We start from the raw sequence: 17036 nt of genomic DNA, 5'->3' as shown, positions 1-17036 counted from the left end.
GTACCGTCCCCTGAGACACCTCTCCTGCCACCCCAGGACTGAATCACATCCCCCCAGTTGCAGACCTTTATGGCACTCACTGCTTTTCTCTAGTAATGCTTATTAGTTTTTAATTACAATAGAAACTCTTTTAATTGAGCTCCTGTAGAGCGGGGTGGTGGGGGGGATTAACTGATGTTTTCAAATCCATCTGTAAAATATATTGACTGATGGCCTGGAGTGTGATAGACGCTTGTGGCTTCTGTGGTCTAATACCCTCATCACTTCTATCCCCACCAAATAGCCCTTCTAAGAGGGCGTTGCTTTTGTTATCCAACCTGTTTACCCCAGTTGTACTTGATGATTATAATTATGTAGTTTAATTAAATATCTCATAAACTGATCAAATAGCATAAAAAGAGAGTTGCTATTTCTATGAAAAATAGGTTAAATGCTTTGGAAACACTTGAAAAAGCTTGGTGGGTGGGGTGGGGAATGGCTCTTAGATTAGTGGTAAGTAAGACAAGCATAAAAGACTGGAGAAAAAAATGATAAAAATCTAAATGAACTCAAATTACTTTGCAAGTGCTTTAAGTTCTTCCTCCACATTAAAGTATCTGAAACTGGAAATTGTAGATGATATGCATTTGAGTGAACTTTATGCAAGAAAGAACTTTATCAAACTTGGCAAATAAATGTTCCTTATGTATTTTAAGTAAAAAATAAAATTTTATATGTATACATACATACACTGTATAGACATACATATATAAAATGTCTATATACATATATAAATGTATATATAATAGTAAATATATTAATGTGTATATGTGTGTGTATATATAGTGTGTATATGTGTGTGTGTGTGTGTGTATGTATATACACAGTTGACCCTTCTTGAATAGCATGTGTTTGAACTGAATGGGTCCACTTACATGCAGATTTTTTTTTTATAAATACAGTACACTACTATAAATGTATTTTCTCTTCCTTATTATTCTCTTAATAACATTTTCTTTTCTCTAGATTACTTCATTTTAATAATTACTTTATATATAATACATATAACATACAAAGTATGTGTCCATTGTTTTTGTTGTCTGTAAGGCTTCTGATCAACAGTAGGTTAGTTAAGTTCTGGGAGAGTCAAAAATTATATGTAGATTTTCAACTGTGTGTGGTGTGGGTGCCTCTAGCCCCCTTGTTGTTCAAACGCACATGCACATTTTAATGATTTCCCACTTTAACTGTATTTCCCAATTATCTAATCATCTATTAGTTTTGTTCTCACTGGAGAAAGAGCCTTCTACAGCATATATTTATTGTTGTAATCATCTGATTAACATCCATCTCCTCTGCTTGACTGTGAGTTCCATTATGACAAGAGGCATGTCTCTTTGGCTCAACCCCAGAGTTCTAGTGCTTACCACTGCCTCATAGTACATATTCAGTAGGCACTATTCTGAATAAATAAAAGATAATTTCACTTAATTTTGTGCTGTGCAGACATAACAGATAATATAGCAAAATATTTAAGCATATTTATGAAAGATGCTCAAAGCAGTGAAAAAAATCATCCCTCAGAATCCCTCAGAGCAGTCAGTGTTAACTTTGACTCTCTTGAAGACTGTTCAGGGTATTAGGGCATATTTGAGGACAGCAGTGTCTTTTCTTTCTGATGGATAAGCTTACTGCCCTGTTTTATCTGAACAAGACTCCATGGATGGGTATGAATCTGAACCAGGGAACAAAGAAAACACATTTTACCCTTTATTCCTCTCTTTATAGGAGAAATCTATCCTCTTCCATGATCCAGGCTTAGTGAACATAACAGATGGGTTTAATCCATAAAAATGAAAAACTTTTCCCACTTCAACTCCATTTCCTGCCTTTCTATGTAAAACAAAACTTTCCCTGAGGAAATGATGTAAATGCACTCACAGGTTCTTGAAAGATCCCACATAGCACAAAATATTGCTATGAAGTACACCATGTTGCTTTTCATTTACTTTTAAAAAAATATGAATGTGGTAGTAGAAAAAAATATATATAGATAGGATTTAGGAAATGCTTTCCAATCCCTGCTTCATTGTGACCTCCCTTCCTAAGCTTCAGTTTCTTTGTCTGTAACATGGGGTTGGTAAAAATACATACCCTACCTATTTTACAGAATTACTGTAAAGGATTTAATAACATAAGATACATGAAAACCCTTGAAATACTACGAAAGGTGATACAAATGTTTACTGTCGCTGCTACTACAAGGTCTCCATGCCATATTTCCTGAAGAGCTTCTGTCACTGCCTCCCTTGTGCCTGGCAGGCTACACACAATTCATTTCCTTTAGCGCAGACCCAAGCAGTCTTGTGTGATTGCACTTGAGTGTATGATGCAGGCTACTGATTTTGAAAGCAATAATGGTTCTGCTCCAAAAACACCTTCTGGGGAAATCCATGGAATACTCAATCCACAACTCTCCCCAGATTCTTTTCTAGGTGGGGGGGGAGGGGCTGGTGGGGGGGATGGAGAGGCATGAGTCAGGGCTCCTGTTAAAAAGCACAATGTCATTGCCAGTATGAATTTAAACTTTAACAGCTTTGGTATCCATCTGTAAAATGTCACTTCTGTTGGTTCCATCCTAGCAGCTCAAATGTAGAAAATCGCAAATCCACCTCCTTCAATAAAATATTAAAGTCCAGAGTCTCTGTATAATATATGTACACTCAAGCTATACTAATTTATTCTACAATTACTTTTATTTTTAAGCATTTTTTTATTTGGCTCTTATACTACATAATTAACGATGTTTACATGGAAAGGTTCTTTAATGTAAATGGCATAAGTGGATTACTGAGAAAGTCTTAAAACAAATAAACATTTTTCTCCTTTTAAAATTTTCTTCACTCTCCTCTGGCACAAGAGTGGAGTTTTTTAAATGTCAACCGGGATATAGAAATCAGGCTTCTGAAGTCCATTCTCCCCTGGTAAGACAGGTTTATAATTCTGTTTCCTGTAATGGTTGGCCTGAGGGGGGTCAACAGTGACCCTGCTGACCCAACACATCCAGACTCAGAAGCCTGTCTTTTCTTTGGGAGGTTGCCACGGTTTTTCTCCATGACCTTAACCATAACACAATATCTGGCCCTTACAGATCATTTCCTGCAGAGTTTGCTAGGGATGAGACACTCATGAGATAAATAAACAAGTTCAGTATAAAGACCTGAAAAAGACCAGGAAAGAAAATCTACCAAGGTTTCTAAAAACCTTCTACCAACATGATTACATCAATATCACGCAACTGTGGCTACTACTGGGACTGTCCCTGCTAGTCAAGGTTCAGATGGTATGTTTTTTGAGTAGCAGTATGGAGCCAGTTTACTGTAAAATAGAGTTGGCATGACAGTCGGACGTAACATACTATCTTTTTAAGGTATTCTCAAGGGAAAGCAGTGACATCAAAAGCCTTTCCTCTACTCCTGCTTTCCCAGAGGCAAAGCCAGGGGAATGGGAGTGAAGATGCCTCCCTTCACACCACACACCCAGCCCTCAGGAGGCCTTGTGGGGAAGCCTGGCTCCAGATCATCTCTGGAAGAAAGGTGACATGTCCTCTAAAGTACCCTTCAGGTTATCTCAGGAGTTGCAGACCAGACTAGACCATCAGGCTTTCTCCAGGGCAGACTTCAGTCTCAGAACTGACTGTAGAGCTGCCAGAAACTTGAGATCAAAGAGAAAAACTCAACCCAAATGAGAGATTTTGACATCAGTCCTATCCTCAGTCCCAGTGTATAACTTCGAATTAGAGCCCAGATAGGTCGAACGCCTAGAACAAGATGTTTTGAGTGAACCTAGCTGTATAAGACCTGTCACTGTTCTAAGACTTTCATGTTCTCTAAATGCTCTTACTTTCACATCACTTCAAACATGTTAAAACATGTACACATCCCACAATTATTTTGCCATAAAGAATTTTATCATTTTACTTTTGAAATTACTTGGCTAAAGTAACTAATTTAAAATATGCTGTGATTTCTCAACACTTGTCATGTATATTTAGGAACTCTCAGTTGGTAAGAGCATCTCATCTAAAAACTGTTTTCAAATGTAATGAAATTGTTATGAACACTAAATCCAGCAATTAATGAAGCTGACACAGTATTATATTTTGTGATCACTTAATAAGTGTTGATTAATTTTGCTTTGGCAGTTTTCCTTTTCTACTTTTGGAGACTATAATTTTTCCTGGTTGGACTCCAAACACTTTTCCAGACAAGCTCATATGCCCAGCACTGTGAGCCCAGTACCTGGAGGCTAGGCTTGCTTTCTGGATTTGTAGCATTCAGCCATGCACTCCCTAAAGGACTGGGCATGAACAGTGAGTTCTCAGGGATATCCAGCCATTTCCTGGAACTTGTACCCTCAACGCAATCATGTACCAAACCTCATGCCATCACCTGAAAAACTGAACAAAGTCTTACTAATTAAACTCAAATTTTGAAGATTTTTGTGAATTTTTGGCTCCTTATAGAAATTTACCCATAACCAATACTAAAAGACTTCACTGATGGCCTTTGGAAAAGTCATTCTTTTCCTTCACTGGATGAAATCAGGTTTCATAAATCCAATTTATTTCATTTTCCAATAAGAGATGAGATGTGGAAGCTGATTTGAAGTTGCATTCCTAGGAAGCTTTTCTATTTATCACTCCACAAAATGTAAGTTATATGTGTTCCACCAAGGTGTTTATTACTAGACTCAAGATAACTTCCTTAAAAATACTATATCAGTAACTGTTAGGTGGAATGCGCTTTGTAGATTGACTCCCCCTCCCCCACCAGCCAGAAAGGGATTAGGTTTTATCAGAGTGTATCAACTCAAAAATAATCATAGGTAGTCTATTGATAGTCATAAATTCCCCTCTTTTGCTACCAGCAAATGCTGGAGTGATAAAGTACAAATTTGAAAATTCTACTTCCTAGATGTGTACTCAACAATATCACATCCTCAGTGTGGTTTGTTTAGGGGATGCATTCCTGACCTTGGTTTGTTTTGTATCTGTTTTAAAATCAGTAAATACATATTGAGTATATAGTAGTAAGCTCATGGATGCTGCCATCAGGATGAGATGGGATTCCATCTCTGCCATTGTTTACCTCTGAGATTAGGGCAAGCTATTATTTTTTTCATCTGCAAAATGGTACCAACAATAATGCTTAAAAGGATGGTCCTCAATTTTAAACAAGTCAATGAGTGCAGAACTGATGTTAGCAATCCATGTTAGCTTTGAGCATTACTCTACCTGTCATCTTCTATGTAGAGTACCACCATTCAAGCTGCTACACCTCGGTCCTGAACTACTCAGTGGCCTCCTGCCTTCCCAGCTGGTCCTCCGCTCTTACCTATGCCAGCCCCTAATCTTCTTCCCAAAGATGAGTGATCATCTCGGTAGGGAAGGGCTATCAGTTCAACTCCCTTCCCACACACAAAAACAGAGTACAACAAAGACTCCTCCAGCTGTCCTTCACACAAAACTGAAACAAAAGGGGCGCCTGGGTGGCTCAGCGGTTGATCATCTGCCTTTGGCTCAGGTCGTGATCCCAGAGTCCTGGGATCGAGTCCTGCATCGGGCTCCTGGTGCATGGAGCCTGCTTCTCCCTCTGCCTGTGTCTCTACCTCTCTCTGTGTGTTTCTCATGAATAAATAAATAAAATCTTTAAACACACACACACACACACACACACACACACACACACACAACAAACCCCTGAAACAAAGGCCCTGCATAGCCTGGCCCCCGCCTGCCCTCCGTGCCTGTTTCCTCCTCTCCCCACTCCCTCCATCCCTGGGCCATACTATCTAGTCTTCCGTGCAAGGCTGGCGCCAGGCTCCCTCCGGTCCCACCCTTCTTCTGCAGGCTGGAGATCCGTCCTCTGCCCGACCTGGCCCTGGCCCTGGCCCTGGCCCTGGCCCGGCGCTTCACAACCCAGCCCCAAGGCTACCCCTTCAACTAGATCACCTCCACAGGTTCACATTCCTTCCCTTTCGAAGCACCTCGTTGGCGGAACGCAGGGTCTGTTTAAGGGATAACTAGCTGGGGGGGGGGGGGGGGGGGTACAGCCGCCAGTTTCACTCATCCTCGAGTCGCCCCTGACCTAGCGAGGCGGGACCCAGGGGAAGAAGGCAGTAAACACTGAAAGGGAGCGAATGAACGCAGGGAGGAGGTAAAAGGACCTGAACCGCACCTTTTCAAGGTTGGCTCCTCATTAAAAACGGCGCCCCAACGAGCCGGGGTCACCGTTCCACGGTTTTTGTTTTTGACATTCGGCCCCGGTTTTTGCGTCCCCGCCCCCGCTCCTCCTCGAGCAACAGCTCGGGCGAGGCAGCCCCGCGGAGCGGCGACGCGCGCGGCCGGCGGATCCCGGGGGCTGCAGCCGCAGGCGCCGCGGGCCGGGGCGGAAGTGCGAGGCGCGAGGCGCGAGCCGGGCTGGTCGGCCGGAAGTGCCCGCCGGGGCGGAAGCGGCGACGCGGGCGACGCGGGCGACGCGGGCGACGTAGGCGTCGGGAGGCTCAGGTGGGTGCGGGTGGCCTGGCGGCGGCGGCGGCGGGCAGGCTCGGTCCCCGCCCGGAGCCGGAGGGCGGGGCACGCGAGCCCTTCACTGCGCCACACGCTGCCAATTTCGATCGTCGTTAGAGGGAATTTAATTAAAGCGGGAGCCATAGATCCATGAGCCTCCGGGGGGCAGATTATAGGCATTTGTGTGTCTGCGCGCGCGCACGAGAGATGGCGCTCCGGGAAGTGGACAGAAATAATGAGCGGGAAAAGGCAGCTCTTCAAGAGAAAGCAGGAAACGGCTCAAGCTTCACGCTTTTTCCAGTTTTTCCATCCATGACCCGTCCCGGGTTTAATGGAATTCGTATGAAGTGGCAGTATAATCTCAGTGGCAGCCCGCTGAGATGGCCGCCTTTTTAAATATTTTTGAGCACGCATGGTGACCTTTAATTGGTGTGTGTGTGGGGGGGGGGAGGTGAAAAGGTTGAAAGGTGCTGTAGGGAACGTGGCTTTCTGGACCCTCTGTCTCTGCTTCGCCGGCGCAAGCTCCCCTGGGTGGTGAACAGTGTGATAGTAAACCGGAGACTGCACAGTTCTCAGCACATACCTCGCCGGGTCGGTCACCCCTGATAAATACCAGTTGGTAGAATTTTTTTTTTAAAGGTCCAGAGTTCAAGAAGTCCTGGCGAAATGATTAACGTGAATAGGCAAGTGCCTGTTTCTATGCTGTCTTTAACAAGGTTTTTGCCAGGATGATCTTTATTCTTGTTTCTTACTCTTCTTTCTTTCTTTCTTCTTTCTTTCTTTCTTTCTTTTTTTCTTTTCTTTTCTTTTCTTTCTTTCTTTTTTAAGATTTTATTTATTTATTCATGAGAGAAAGAGGCAGAGAGAGAAGCAGATGTGGGACTCGATCCCACAACCGGGATCACGACCTGAGCCAAAGGCAGACGCTCAACCACTGAGCCATCCAGGCGTCCCTATTCCTGTTTCTTCATAGGAAGTATCTCATACAGTACTTCATATTGTAGGGCCCTTTAAAAAAATCGATCCATCTATATACACATGGTATGGCCAAGCTGGAGCCCAGGCTATAAGCTCCTGCAGGATAGGAATAGTGGCTAGGACCTGTTCCACGCCCAGCACTTTCTAGCCTGTTTTCCAACATAAGCAGGGCTCCTGTAACTACACGTTGTCTTGGTTAAGCAGTTACAGGAGCCATGCCTCAGTGTGCATGGCACTGTACAAGTTGAAGTAGCCATTACAGGCCACAATCTCCTCATTTAGTAATTATATGAAAAATAGCTTATGAAAATGCATATGACTCTCTGCCAATATCTGGAGCTATATATATTTGAAATACTTGGAAAAAGAGGTATCCCCTGGAAATACTGAGTGATTATCGTAACATCAGGGTAAGTCGCAGAACTCAGTCACGGTTCTTTGTGAAATGTCATAGTCTAATAACCAGGATTCTGTTCTCCTGAAGAATTGCCTGGAACCAGAAAGTTGCAGTTGTGAAAATTAAGATGGGTGGGGCTGGTGCTCTGGACAGGCGAACTCCCCAGTTTGTCTGTACTTGCTGTGGTCAGTAGTAGCTGCCTGCTGAGGAAGAATCAATACTTTTTTTGTCTTCTTCACTAGAGGAAAATGTGGCTATGTGGTTTTATTTAGATGGATTGATGGCAGATAAGGTAATAGGAATGAGGATTTTCCAACTTGGGAATTTATTGGACTGTATTTCTGTTTTATTCCAGATGCCTGGCTCTGTCGTACTCTTAAGTACCTAGAGGCAATGTGGCCTTCAAAAAAAGTCATTTCTTATTGTTGAAATTTTTGTATTTCATGATATGTGCAATACTCTAGCTGGCTGATGTGTTCAGTTACTCTAATGCCAGGGTTTGGGGTTTCACATGTAGCAGGACCTTGAGATAATATGGTACAAGTACTAAGGTTTTTTTATGTTCCTTATTTTGAATCTAATTTTGTCACTGCTTTATTCAAAGAGTGTACATCAGAGGAAGTCAGAAGCCAGCTGGGATGGTTCCTGCAGGCAGTTTTAATCTTGTTTGCAATTATTTTGAAGGGGAGAAACCATCTGGATCCAGGGATCCACACAGGTAGCAGGGACTAGGCAAGCTTCCTTCATCTTTCCTCTAGTATGTAGCAAGTTCAGAGACAAAATCACTTGAGAAAGAATATGCCAAATGAAATGTTTAGGCTAAGTTTCTCATAGATAATTATCCCACATCCTTAACATTCCATTTACAGTTACAGGAACCTGGAGGCATGGAAACATCACTCTTTGTATTTGAATCCTTACCAAAGATAAGGTTTCCAGAGATAGAGGCAAAATTCAAAATACTTTCTATTTTAAAATGTGCATCCCCAAGGATTTCAGAGCATTTCACCATTAGTATCTGGGAACAACCATTTTACTGTTATAGGCTTCACCAATGCAGTATTGTATTGTTTTTAACTTTTACTTCTGCCCAAGGTATGAAGTCCTTAAGGGCAGGGAAAGTATCTTAAGTCAGAAAGTGTCTTAAGTCACTCTTATATTTCTAGTACCCGGCACAGTGTCTGATGCATTGCAAACACTTAGTACATGCTACAGAAATGAAAAGACAGTGTCCCTGAAGGGAGAGTGGATCTCTAACACCATTGGGGTGGAAAAAGAGAAAAGGAATATAAAACAATAACCTTTCAAGAGGTTACTAGGTAAAAAAAAAAAAAAAAAAAAGAGAGAGGTTACTAGGTAAAAATACTGCAGTTACCAATGCCTTGATCAACAGCTTGGAGTAGGGAAGCGCATATTTGAGAATCTATAGTTGGTCATCAGACTACCTTTCAAGGAGATAAGACCTGATCAGCTACAGAGCCTTGGTTGTGTCGAATGAAATAAGCAAGTTGAAAGGCACCATGAGCCCTGTCTCCACACTCCATCCAGGCCTGCCATGCTCGACTTCTCCCTCAAAGACCTGTTGAGCAAATATTTGAAGACTGTCCTTTTGAAGGTATACCAAATAATTAGCTTACCTAGGTCACTAATATCTTCATTTGTTCCTTCCTTAAGGACAGACTATCTATGGTCACTATTTTAAGGCTAGGGTGCCCAAATAATACTGGAAGAAAGCCCAAATCATCTTTTCTACTTTGCTAACATTCCCACAAAGTTGACTGCTTTTCGTGTTGTAATGGGGCAAGCATGTAGGATACACTGTTTCCTTCTTTTGCCAATGGGACTGTAGCAGAAACCAGAATGTTACTGCTGGAAACAAATGAACTTCCTCTCTTTGTTCCTGTACTTTTTCATATTAATCATGAAATCATGGGGAAATGGCTTCTAGTTTACTCAGGGGGAAGGACATGAGATTGACTTTTAACTCTTTACTTTTTAAAACATGGAGTTTCTTCCAGTCAGCCAAGAGAAAGAATAGTATTATTTAATAGAAATTCAGTCAGCTGAGGCAGCCTAGGACGTAAGAATAAAAAAAAAAAAAAAGAGAGAGAGAGAGAGAGAGAGAGATCTAAGTTCAGCTCTGTTTCTCCACGTTCAAAAATGAAATTAATCTGTATCTTAGATTTAGAGACCAGAACCTCATTCTTAAATTAAAAGGATTCTGTCCGAAGCTGAAACTTTCTCACCCTCCATCTTTAAGTTAAGCTTTAAACAAAATGTGGTATCTGTTATTTGGTATACTCTGAGGATTTATGTATAAAACTTTCTAAGATTTTTTTTGGAAGAAAGGAAGTTGAACTTGGAGATCCCTTCTAGTTTTGAAAATTCTGTGTCTCATTATGTATAAAAATAAGCCATTGTTCAAGGACAAAATATAGAAAGATTAACCAAAAAATGCAGTATGAAAGGCTTCAGTTACACATTATCTATAAAGGAATGGGATCTTCAAAGTCACCTCCCAGTTCCAAAATATTAAGATATTCCATGATAGGTATTAACTAACAGAATAAGATCCACAGTATTTAAGAATCTGACATGACTGGGGGTTGTGGGAGCATTACCTCAAGAGAACATGGTTCCCAACAGTCAGATTGAGCAGGCCTAGGTATTGTTGGTATCACAAGTCCAAGAAAATGCTGGATTTAGTAACTCAAAGTTTCCAAGTCATTTGCTACAGAATGGCTAAAAATGAATGAAACATCTTTCCGGTCTTGGGTGGTCATGAAGATAAATTCACCTCTTTGGCAAGATGAATTGGAAATGGTGGAGTATTAGTGATGGATGGAAGACCTTGCCTAGATGGACAGATTTTGAATTGCAAATAGTTGTTTTTGGAAATGGGATTGTGTCCTTTGTAAATAGCAAGGAAACTGGAATTACTAGCTGGGTACAGTAAAACTAAGATGTTTTAATGAAATTGCCTTCTTTCTGGGCCAGTATTAAATATCAGATATTTTCAAAGGGGATAGGTCATTTTGGTTAAGAAGGATAATGTGGAAAGGAGTCAGCATAAGTCCTTATGCACTTTGTCCCTGTTCCTTGAACTTGAATGATTTTGCTCTCATCTTAATGCTGTCTTTATGGAATGAAAGAATTTTCAAATTGGTTTTTAAACTCTATTAAGCCCTCATGTATGATATAACCTAACCACATTATTCAGGTTTTCTTGGCTTTCAGGAACAGCTTTGCAGCCATTATGTCGTAATTGTACTGAACATTGTTGAACACTCTGAATTCAGAATATGTCTCTCTGGCTCCAAGCCAGATGCTGACTCAGTGTCTTTGGGATGAGAGGAGGGGTACCCTATTGTGTTAACAGGAAGTAGTCCAGAATCCCCTTTAGATCCCCGGGAGCTAGAGGGAGTGTAGAGTAGCAGTACACTACTGTTTCTGGTTAGCATCTTCATTTTCATTCTCTCAGCTGAATATTTTTCTGGAAACCCTCCCCTGACATTTTCATGTGCACCAACCCCATTACTGAGCAGACTCCTCTAAAGCAATGATCTGGAAAGTATGACTGCTAAGGTCCAGAGATTCTAAAACAAACTCTTGTTTACACTAAAGATTCCTCTCTCCTTCCACTTCACATTTGTCAGCTTGCGAGGCAGACACAAGGGTGCTTCTGGATGTGGAGAAGAATGCAGAGATGATGAGGGTCTGTCATTAAAACATTTTTTTTTTTAAGTGTGTCAAACAGTAAGAAAAAGATACCATTCTTCCTCTTTGGAGGCGCTTTTCCATCTCAGATGCTCAAACAGTTGCAAGATGAGTGCCTGACAATGCCAATGTCACCTCTGCTGGGTCTTTTTGGGTGCCAAGGCTTCCTGGTTATGATTGAGGAGCTAGAGAAGCAAATGTGCAGTGAGCAAGTGCATTTACACTTGTGTAGGGATCTCTGCGTGAATTTTGTTCCTCTTTAAATGGTCTAGCATTTTAGATTCCTGCAGTTACAAACTACTTCAGATTCTTTGTTTGTGGCCTTTTGAAGTCACGGCTAGGGCCATGGTGTTTCTTCAGTGTATGATACCCCTTCTCTGACCAGCAGAACATTTGACATCAAAGCCTGTGGGCACAGTTTCTCTCTGTCTCTATAAAATTAGAGAACAGGACAGGTGGTAGCATTTCTGTCATATAGATGAGGAAATGACCATTATCTCAGAACTAATCAGTGGCAGTTGCCTATCTTTGGGGTGTATATTTATAAAATCCTCACCCCAAAAATGCACTCAGATATGCTGAGTTCCAACTGAAATGCTAAATGAAGAGTGACTCTCAAACTAAATGAGGAATTATTCCATTTGTGCTTAATTCCCCTGACTGATGATTTGGTTGGGAGCTGTGTTTATTTGCATTTACCTTACATTTATTTTGACCTCTCTATGCAAGTTATTCAAAATTGCTTTGGAAGAAATTTTGTCTTGAAAGACAATCACTAAAATCCAACTTTAACATTACCTAGGCAGCTGGTTTGATATACATGGATTGATGTTCTTAACTGGTAAAATAGATGAACTTTTTAACCTTTGAAAATATAAAGGCAGGTATTGGGAAGGGCAATCGGAAGGGAACTGGCCTTTTTCCAAAACCTATCAAAGGGAAACCCTGACCCCCCCAAAAACTAGATTTTAGTGTCCTGTTCTGTAATTTTCTGAAGCCTAAGGAAGCTAAGCCAATACCAGGTGCCAAGGTATTGGCAGGTCTAGATATCTAGTCTTACCTGGACTTAGTGACTTCCTGTGTAGAAGATAAATATGTTGGTTCTTTAATCAGTGAGATCCTGTCTTAGAAATTCCTATTTAAGTAATATCCACAGTCTGAAATTTTCAGCTACTTCTGTGTAAAATAATTTTCAGTTTTGCATTTCCCTATTTCTGAGACTGCTATACTAGAGATCTAAATCTTACTTTTGAGGCCAGTAAAAGCATGTTTTAGTCAAGAGAATCATTATCATAATTATCGTTTTCAAGATTTATTTATTCATTTGAGAGAGAGAGAGAATCTCAAGCACATTCCCCACTGAGCAGGGAGCCTGATGCAGGGCTTGATCCCACAATCCTACGATCATGACCTGAGCCAAAATCAAGAGTCGGATGCTCAGCTGGCTGAGCCACTCAGGCACCCCTTATCATCATAATTATTAATAACAAAACTTTACTTTTATTATTTTTTTTCAAAACTTTACTTTTAGCATCATTTTAGTAATAAAGGCTGATTTCTCTATTCTGCTTTGTAACTTATACAAAGATTTTTACATTTATTATCTCTTTTGAAGATACTCGATCAACTTTTGCCTTCACCTTTCTCCAACCCACTGCTTCCATCCTCACCAGAAATATCCACTTTTAGTTAAGATGTTATTTTAGGCAAGAACCAGACGAGTAGTTCATTTTAGGAATAGGCCTTGTTTAGAAGATTTTATTGTTTTAAAGCAACATCAGACTCATCCCATCTGATTTATGGTAGATTCTTTCACTATCCCATTATGGAAGCACTTCCTACCCGTGGGTTCTGTGATGACCTCACCAGCCTTTCCTTCTGCTTCCTTGGCTGGTTGCTCTCTCAACTTCTGAATGTTGGATTGCCTCAGAGATCTGTCCTTTTTCTGTATTATTTAGATCATCTCATCTGGTTTCATAGCTGTAAATACAGTCCCTGAACTCATGGAATCTCAGATTTTTATCTTCAGCCCTGGCTTCTCTCCTGAATACCAAACCTGCATCTGCGACTCTCCATGAGCTCCAACTTGTCCCCAACGGAGCTGTCAGCCCCATATACTCTTCAATCTGTTCTTACCTCACTTGTCCTTATTTTAGTAAATAGCACCACCACCCACCAGAGGCGCAAGGCCAAAACTGGCTCTGTCCTTCCCACATCTTCAATTCCTCATATCCAGTTTAATGCCAAGTTCTGCTGGCCCCGTTTCTGCCCTTCTCCACAGCACCATCCTTTCTTACCTTGATTACTACAACAGCCATTGAAGGGGGTCCCTGCCCCCACCCCCACCCCCAAATCCATTCTTCACACAGTAGCTAAATGATCTCTTAGAATGTATATGAGATCATGTCACTTCCTTCTTCTAAATATAATTGTAATAAAAAACCTCAACATGGCATGGGAGGACCTAAGTGATGTGACCCCTACAGATGAATTTTGAGCCCAGTCTCCTGCCACCGTTCCCCTTGTTTACTGTACTCCAGCCATGTGGTCCTATATGTTTCTTCCTGTAAGTTCAGACCGTGCTCACCTTGAAGCTTTTGCACTTAATCTTCTTCTCTCCCAAATGTTCCTGCCTCAGATTTTTTGCATCTTCTCAGCCTTTAGTCTCAGCAAACCCTACACCTACTCAGAGTACCTAATTCGAGGACCTGCCTTAGTTACCATCACATCACCTTATCTTACTCCCTCTCCTCCACTTGTCACTATCTGATATTGTTTGACTTAATGTCACTGGAATATGGACCCCATGAGGGCAGGTACCTTGCTTTCCTGGTCACCACTGCACCCAGCACGTATAATATCCCCTAACAGATGGAAAACATCAGGTAATTGTTGAATATGTGGATGCCTCTCATCCCACACCTAGGCTGTCATAAATGACCTCTAACTCTTTCCCACTTCTGTTCTCCTCTTTTCTGATGTCCATCCTGACTGCTGCTTCTAGATCAGTCTTCCAAAATACTGCTTTTATCACAACACTCATTCAGAACCCTTCAGTGCCTCTCAACAAACAGACCACAGTAGTCCCTACTCCAGCACCTTTGTGTCTTACACCAGCTTGGAATGTTTCTCTGTTTTTGTATATGTATCCAAATCCTAGATGATTTGAGATCCTACTCTTGTGAAACCACCTCTGAACTCAGCCCACATGACTTTTCTCTTCCTTTCTTTTTCAGCATTTAAGGAGGTCCTGGTTGCAATTCCTCCTGTATTTGTATTGTTTCAGTTAAGAATTTAACTCCCTTCTCCTAGATCCACTGAAGTATATCCCTCTATTATTCCTGTTGCTTGCATCTAGAATGTGAAGGTGACTTCTCCATGTGAGTTTTATTTGGAGGGAAAGAAATGGGCTAACATCAAGCAGGATGAAGAAAAAAAATGGCTTAATTTTACTGAGAATTTGAAAGAGGTGGGATATGGGGACAGAACACATATATTAAGTGGTAGATTTGAAATTGTAATCCTAGTGTATTGGCAAGGCCCACACTTCAGTTAAAGAACTTAACAGTGTGTTGAGTGCAAATTAACATAGCACCATTGAGTACAAACAGTGGAAGAGAGACATCCAGATACTTGGAAATCCCACTGTGATGGGAATAATCTGAAGGGAAATAGTCTCTAGGGACTCATGTGATCAGTCATTCCTTTCTGGGACTGATTTTTCTACTGCCTTCTCTGGCCCCCTGTATAGTAAACCTGTTGGCACTGAAATCTGGAAATAGAAGCTACAGGGAGTGAGGTGGATGTGTAGTGTGAGAGGCTGCTTCTTGCTCCCCAGATCCTGGGGCATGATGTAGGGCTCCTCATGGCTGCATATGTTTCAAATTAGCAGTCCAACTCCATGGTCAGAATGAAGCTGTGGTGATTGTCTCAGAATATATACAAATATCAAAACAATATGTACACATTAAAGCAATAAAATATGATAATTATACCTCACTTAAAAAAAAAAAAGAAGAAGAAAAGAATGAAGCTGAGCAGGAAGGACATCATGTACAAGTGGGCCCATTGGTGGGTGGTTTGCCTAAATATTTGTTGCAACATCTTGTCTCAGCTGGCTCCACCTCTCAGGCAGTTCTCCTGGCCTGATCTCAGGCTGCTGAGGCTGAGGAGCTGGAAAAGCACGTGTGATCCCACCCATGCCAGCAAGTGAGGGTCCCACTCCCTATTTCTGTTCTGTAGCCTCATTCGTGCCCTGCTTAGCTCCTTGGAGTTGACACCTCACAGTATCTGCTTTATTTTCAGCTTTGGTTATGTCCCTCTATGCTGCTTCTCTTTGTCACCCAAGATCCCAGGCTAGGCTCCCACTTGTTTGGGGGAGGAGGAGGTTTGGACACAGGTGACTCAGAGGGGACACTGGGGAGGCAGCACATGTCCCTGTTTCCCTGGATAGGTTGAGCTCAGTGACCTAGACATGTCTGCTAAGAACAGCCTCACATTCATTACATAAACTTCCAGTAATCTAAAATGATGGGCTTTTGTTCCCAATAGAGGTGTGTGGTATATGTGTGTGTGTGTGCGTACATGCGCACACAGGTGTGTTTCTAGTCACTTGGGTAAAAATAGGAACATTAACTTAGATGGTAATGAATGCGCAATGAAGGCTTAACATCTCACATGGCACAAATGACTAAACAGAAGCCCTGAGCCTCTCCTTATGGAACACACATTTAGCAAGAGCTACTGTAATAGTGTTTGGTTAATGTCAGCTCAGCATTAAATTTACATTATACTCTTGTGAAGAAGCTCCAGCATTACCTGTTAATAACCAAGGTGGTACCTGAGCTTATATAGACTTTTTCATTTTGCACATGAACTAAACCTGCAGCTTGCTGATGAGGAATCATGTGAGCTCGGAGATTCAGTGTGCCAAAGGATTCTTTGTATGAATAAAAATTCTGGTCAGTGAAGGTCAGTTTCTCTACTCAAGCAAGAACAATGTTGTTTCCCTTCTAATCAGACACATGCAGTGTTTGAAGAATCCAGGGGCCCCACATAAGTGATACGCAACTCTAGTCAGGGCAGCTTCTCATGCAAGAAATGAATAATCCTTAATAAAGGCTCCAACGACCCTGGCTTCTTTCTGTACTGTAATCAGCTGCTTTAATGGTATGCCCTTGAGTGCCTCACAGGGAAAATGCTATAAAGTTAAGTTATCTTCCTTATCTTGCTTCAAGGAGGGCTGAATGGGTCCAATCAGTCCTCCCCCATGTTGTATTTGATTCTGCCATAAAGACGACTGGAGTCAGCCTCAGTTTGTTAAAAAGCCAGCATTCCCCTTTCTCTGTCAGGCTGATCCACGCCTCTGAGCAGCAGTGGACTTGAAACAGCAGG

The 17036-nt window shown here is 41.6% G+C and overlaps 1 protein-coding gene across 8 annotated transcripts in view; it reads left to right on the top strand.

Annotated features, from left to right (window-relative positions):
• Window positions 1–6090: 6090 nt before the first annotated feature.
• C11H5orf63 (chromosome 11 C5orf63 homolog) overlaps window positions 6091–17036 on the top strand; it is a 34209-nt gene continuing 23263 nt past the window's right edge. The window contains exon 1 of one of the 8 annotated variants that reach the window (XM_025431971.2): window positions 6091–6197. In XM_025431971.2, coding sequence (XP_025287756.1) covers window positions 6181–6197 — 17 coding nt within the window. In that variant the 5' untranslated portion in view covers window positions 6091–6180. Of the gene's footprint in view, window positions 6228–6409; window positions 6548–6571; window positions 7234–17036 lie in introns of those variants that run through there. The other 7 variants (XM_049116025.1, XM_049116026.1, XM_049116024.1 and 4 more) reach the window with 7 other exon arrangements.

The sequence above is a fragment of the Canis lupus genome, chromosome 11 (genome assembly GCF_003254725.2).
Source record: "Canis lupus dingo isolate Sandy chromosome 11, ASM325472v2, whole genome shotgun sequence".
NCBI classification, from domain to species: Eukaryota; Metazoa; Chordata; class Mammalia; order Carnivora; family Canidae; genus Canis; species Canis lupus.
This window is presented reverse-complemented; position numbering and strand designations above follow the sequence as displayed.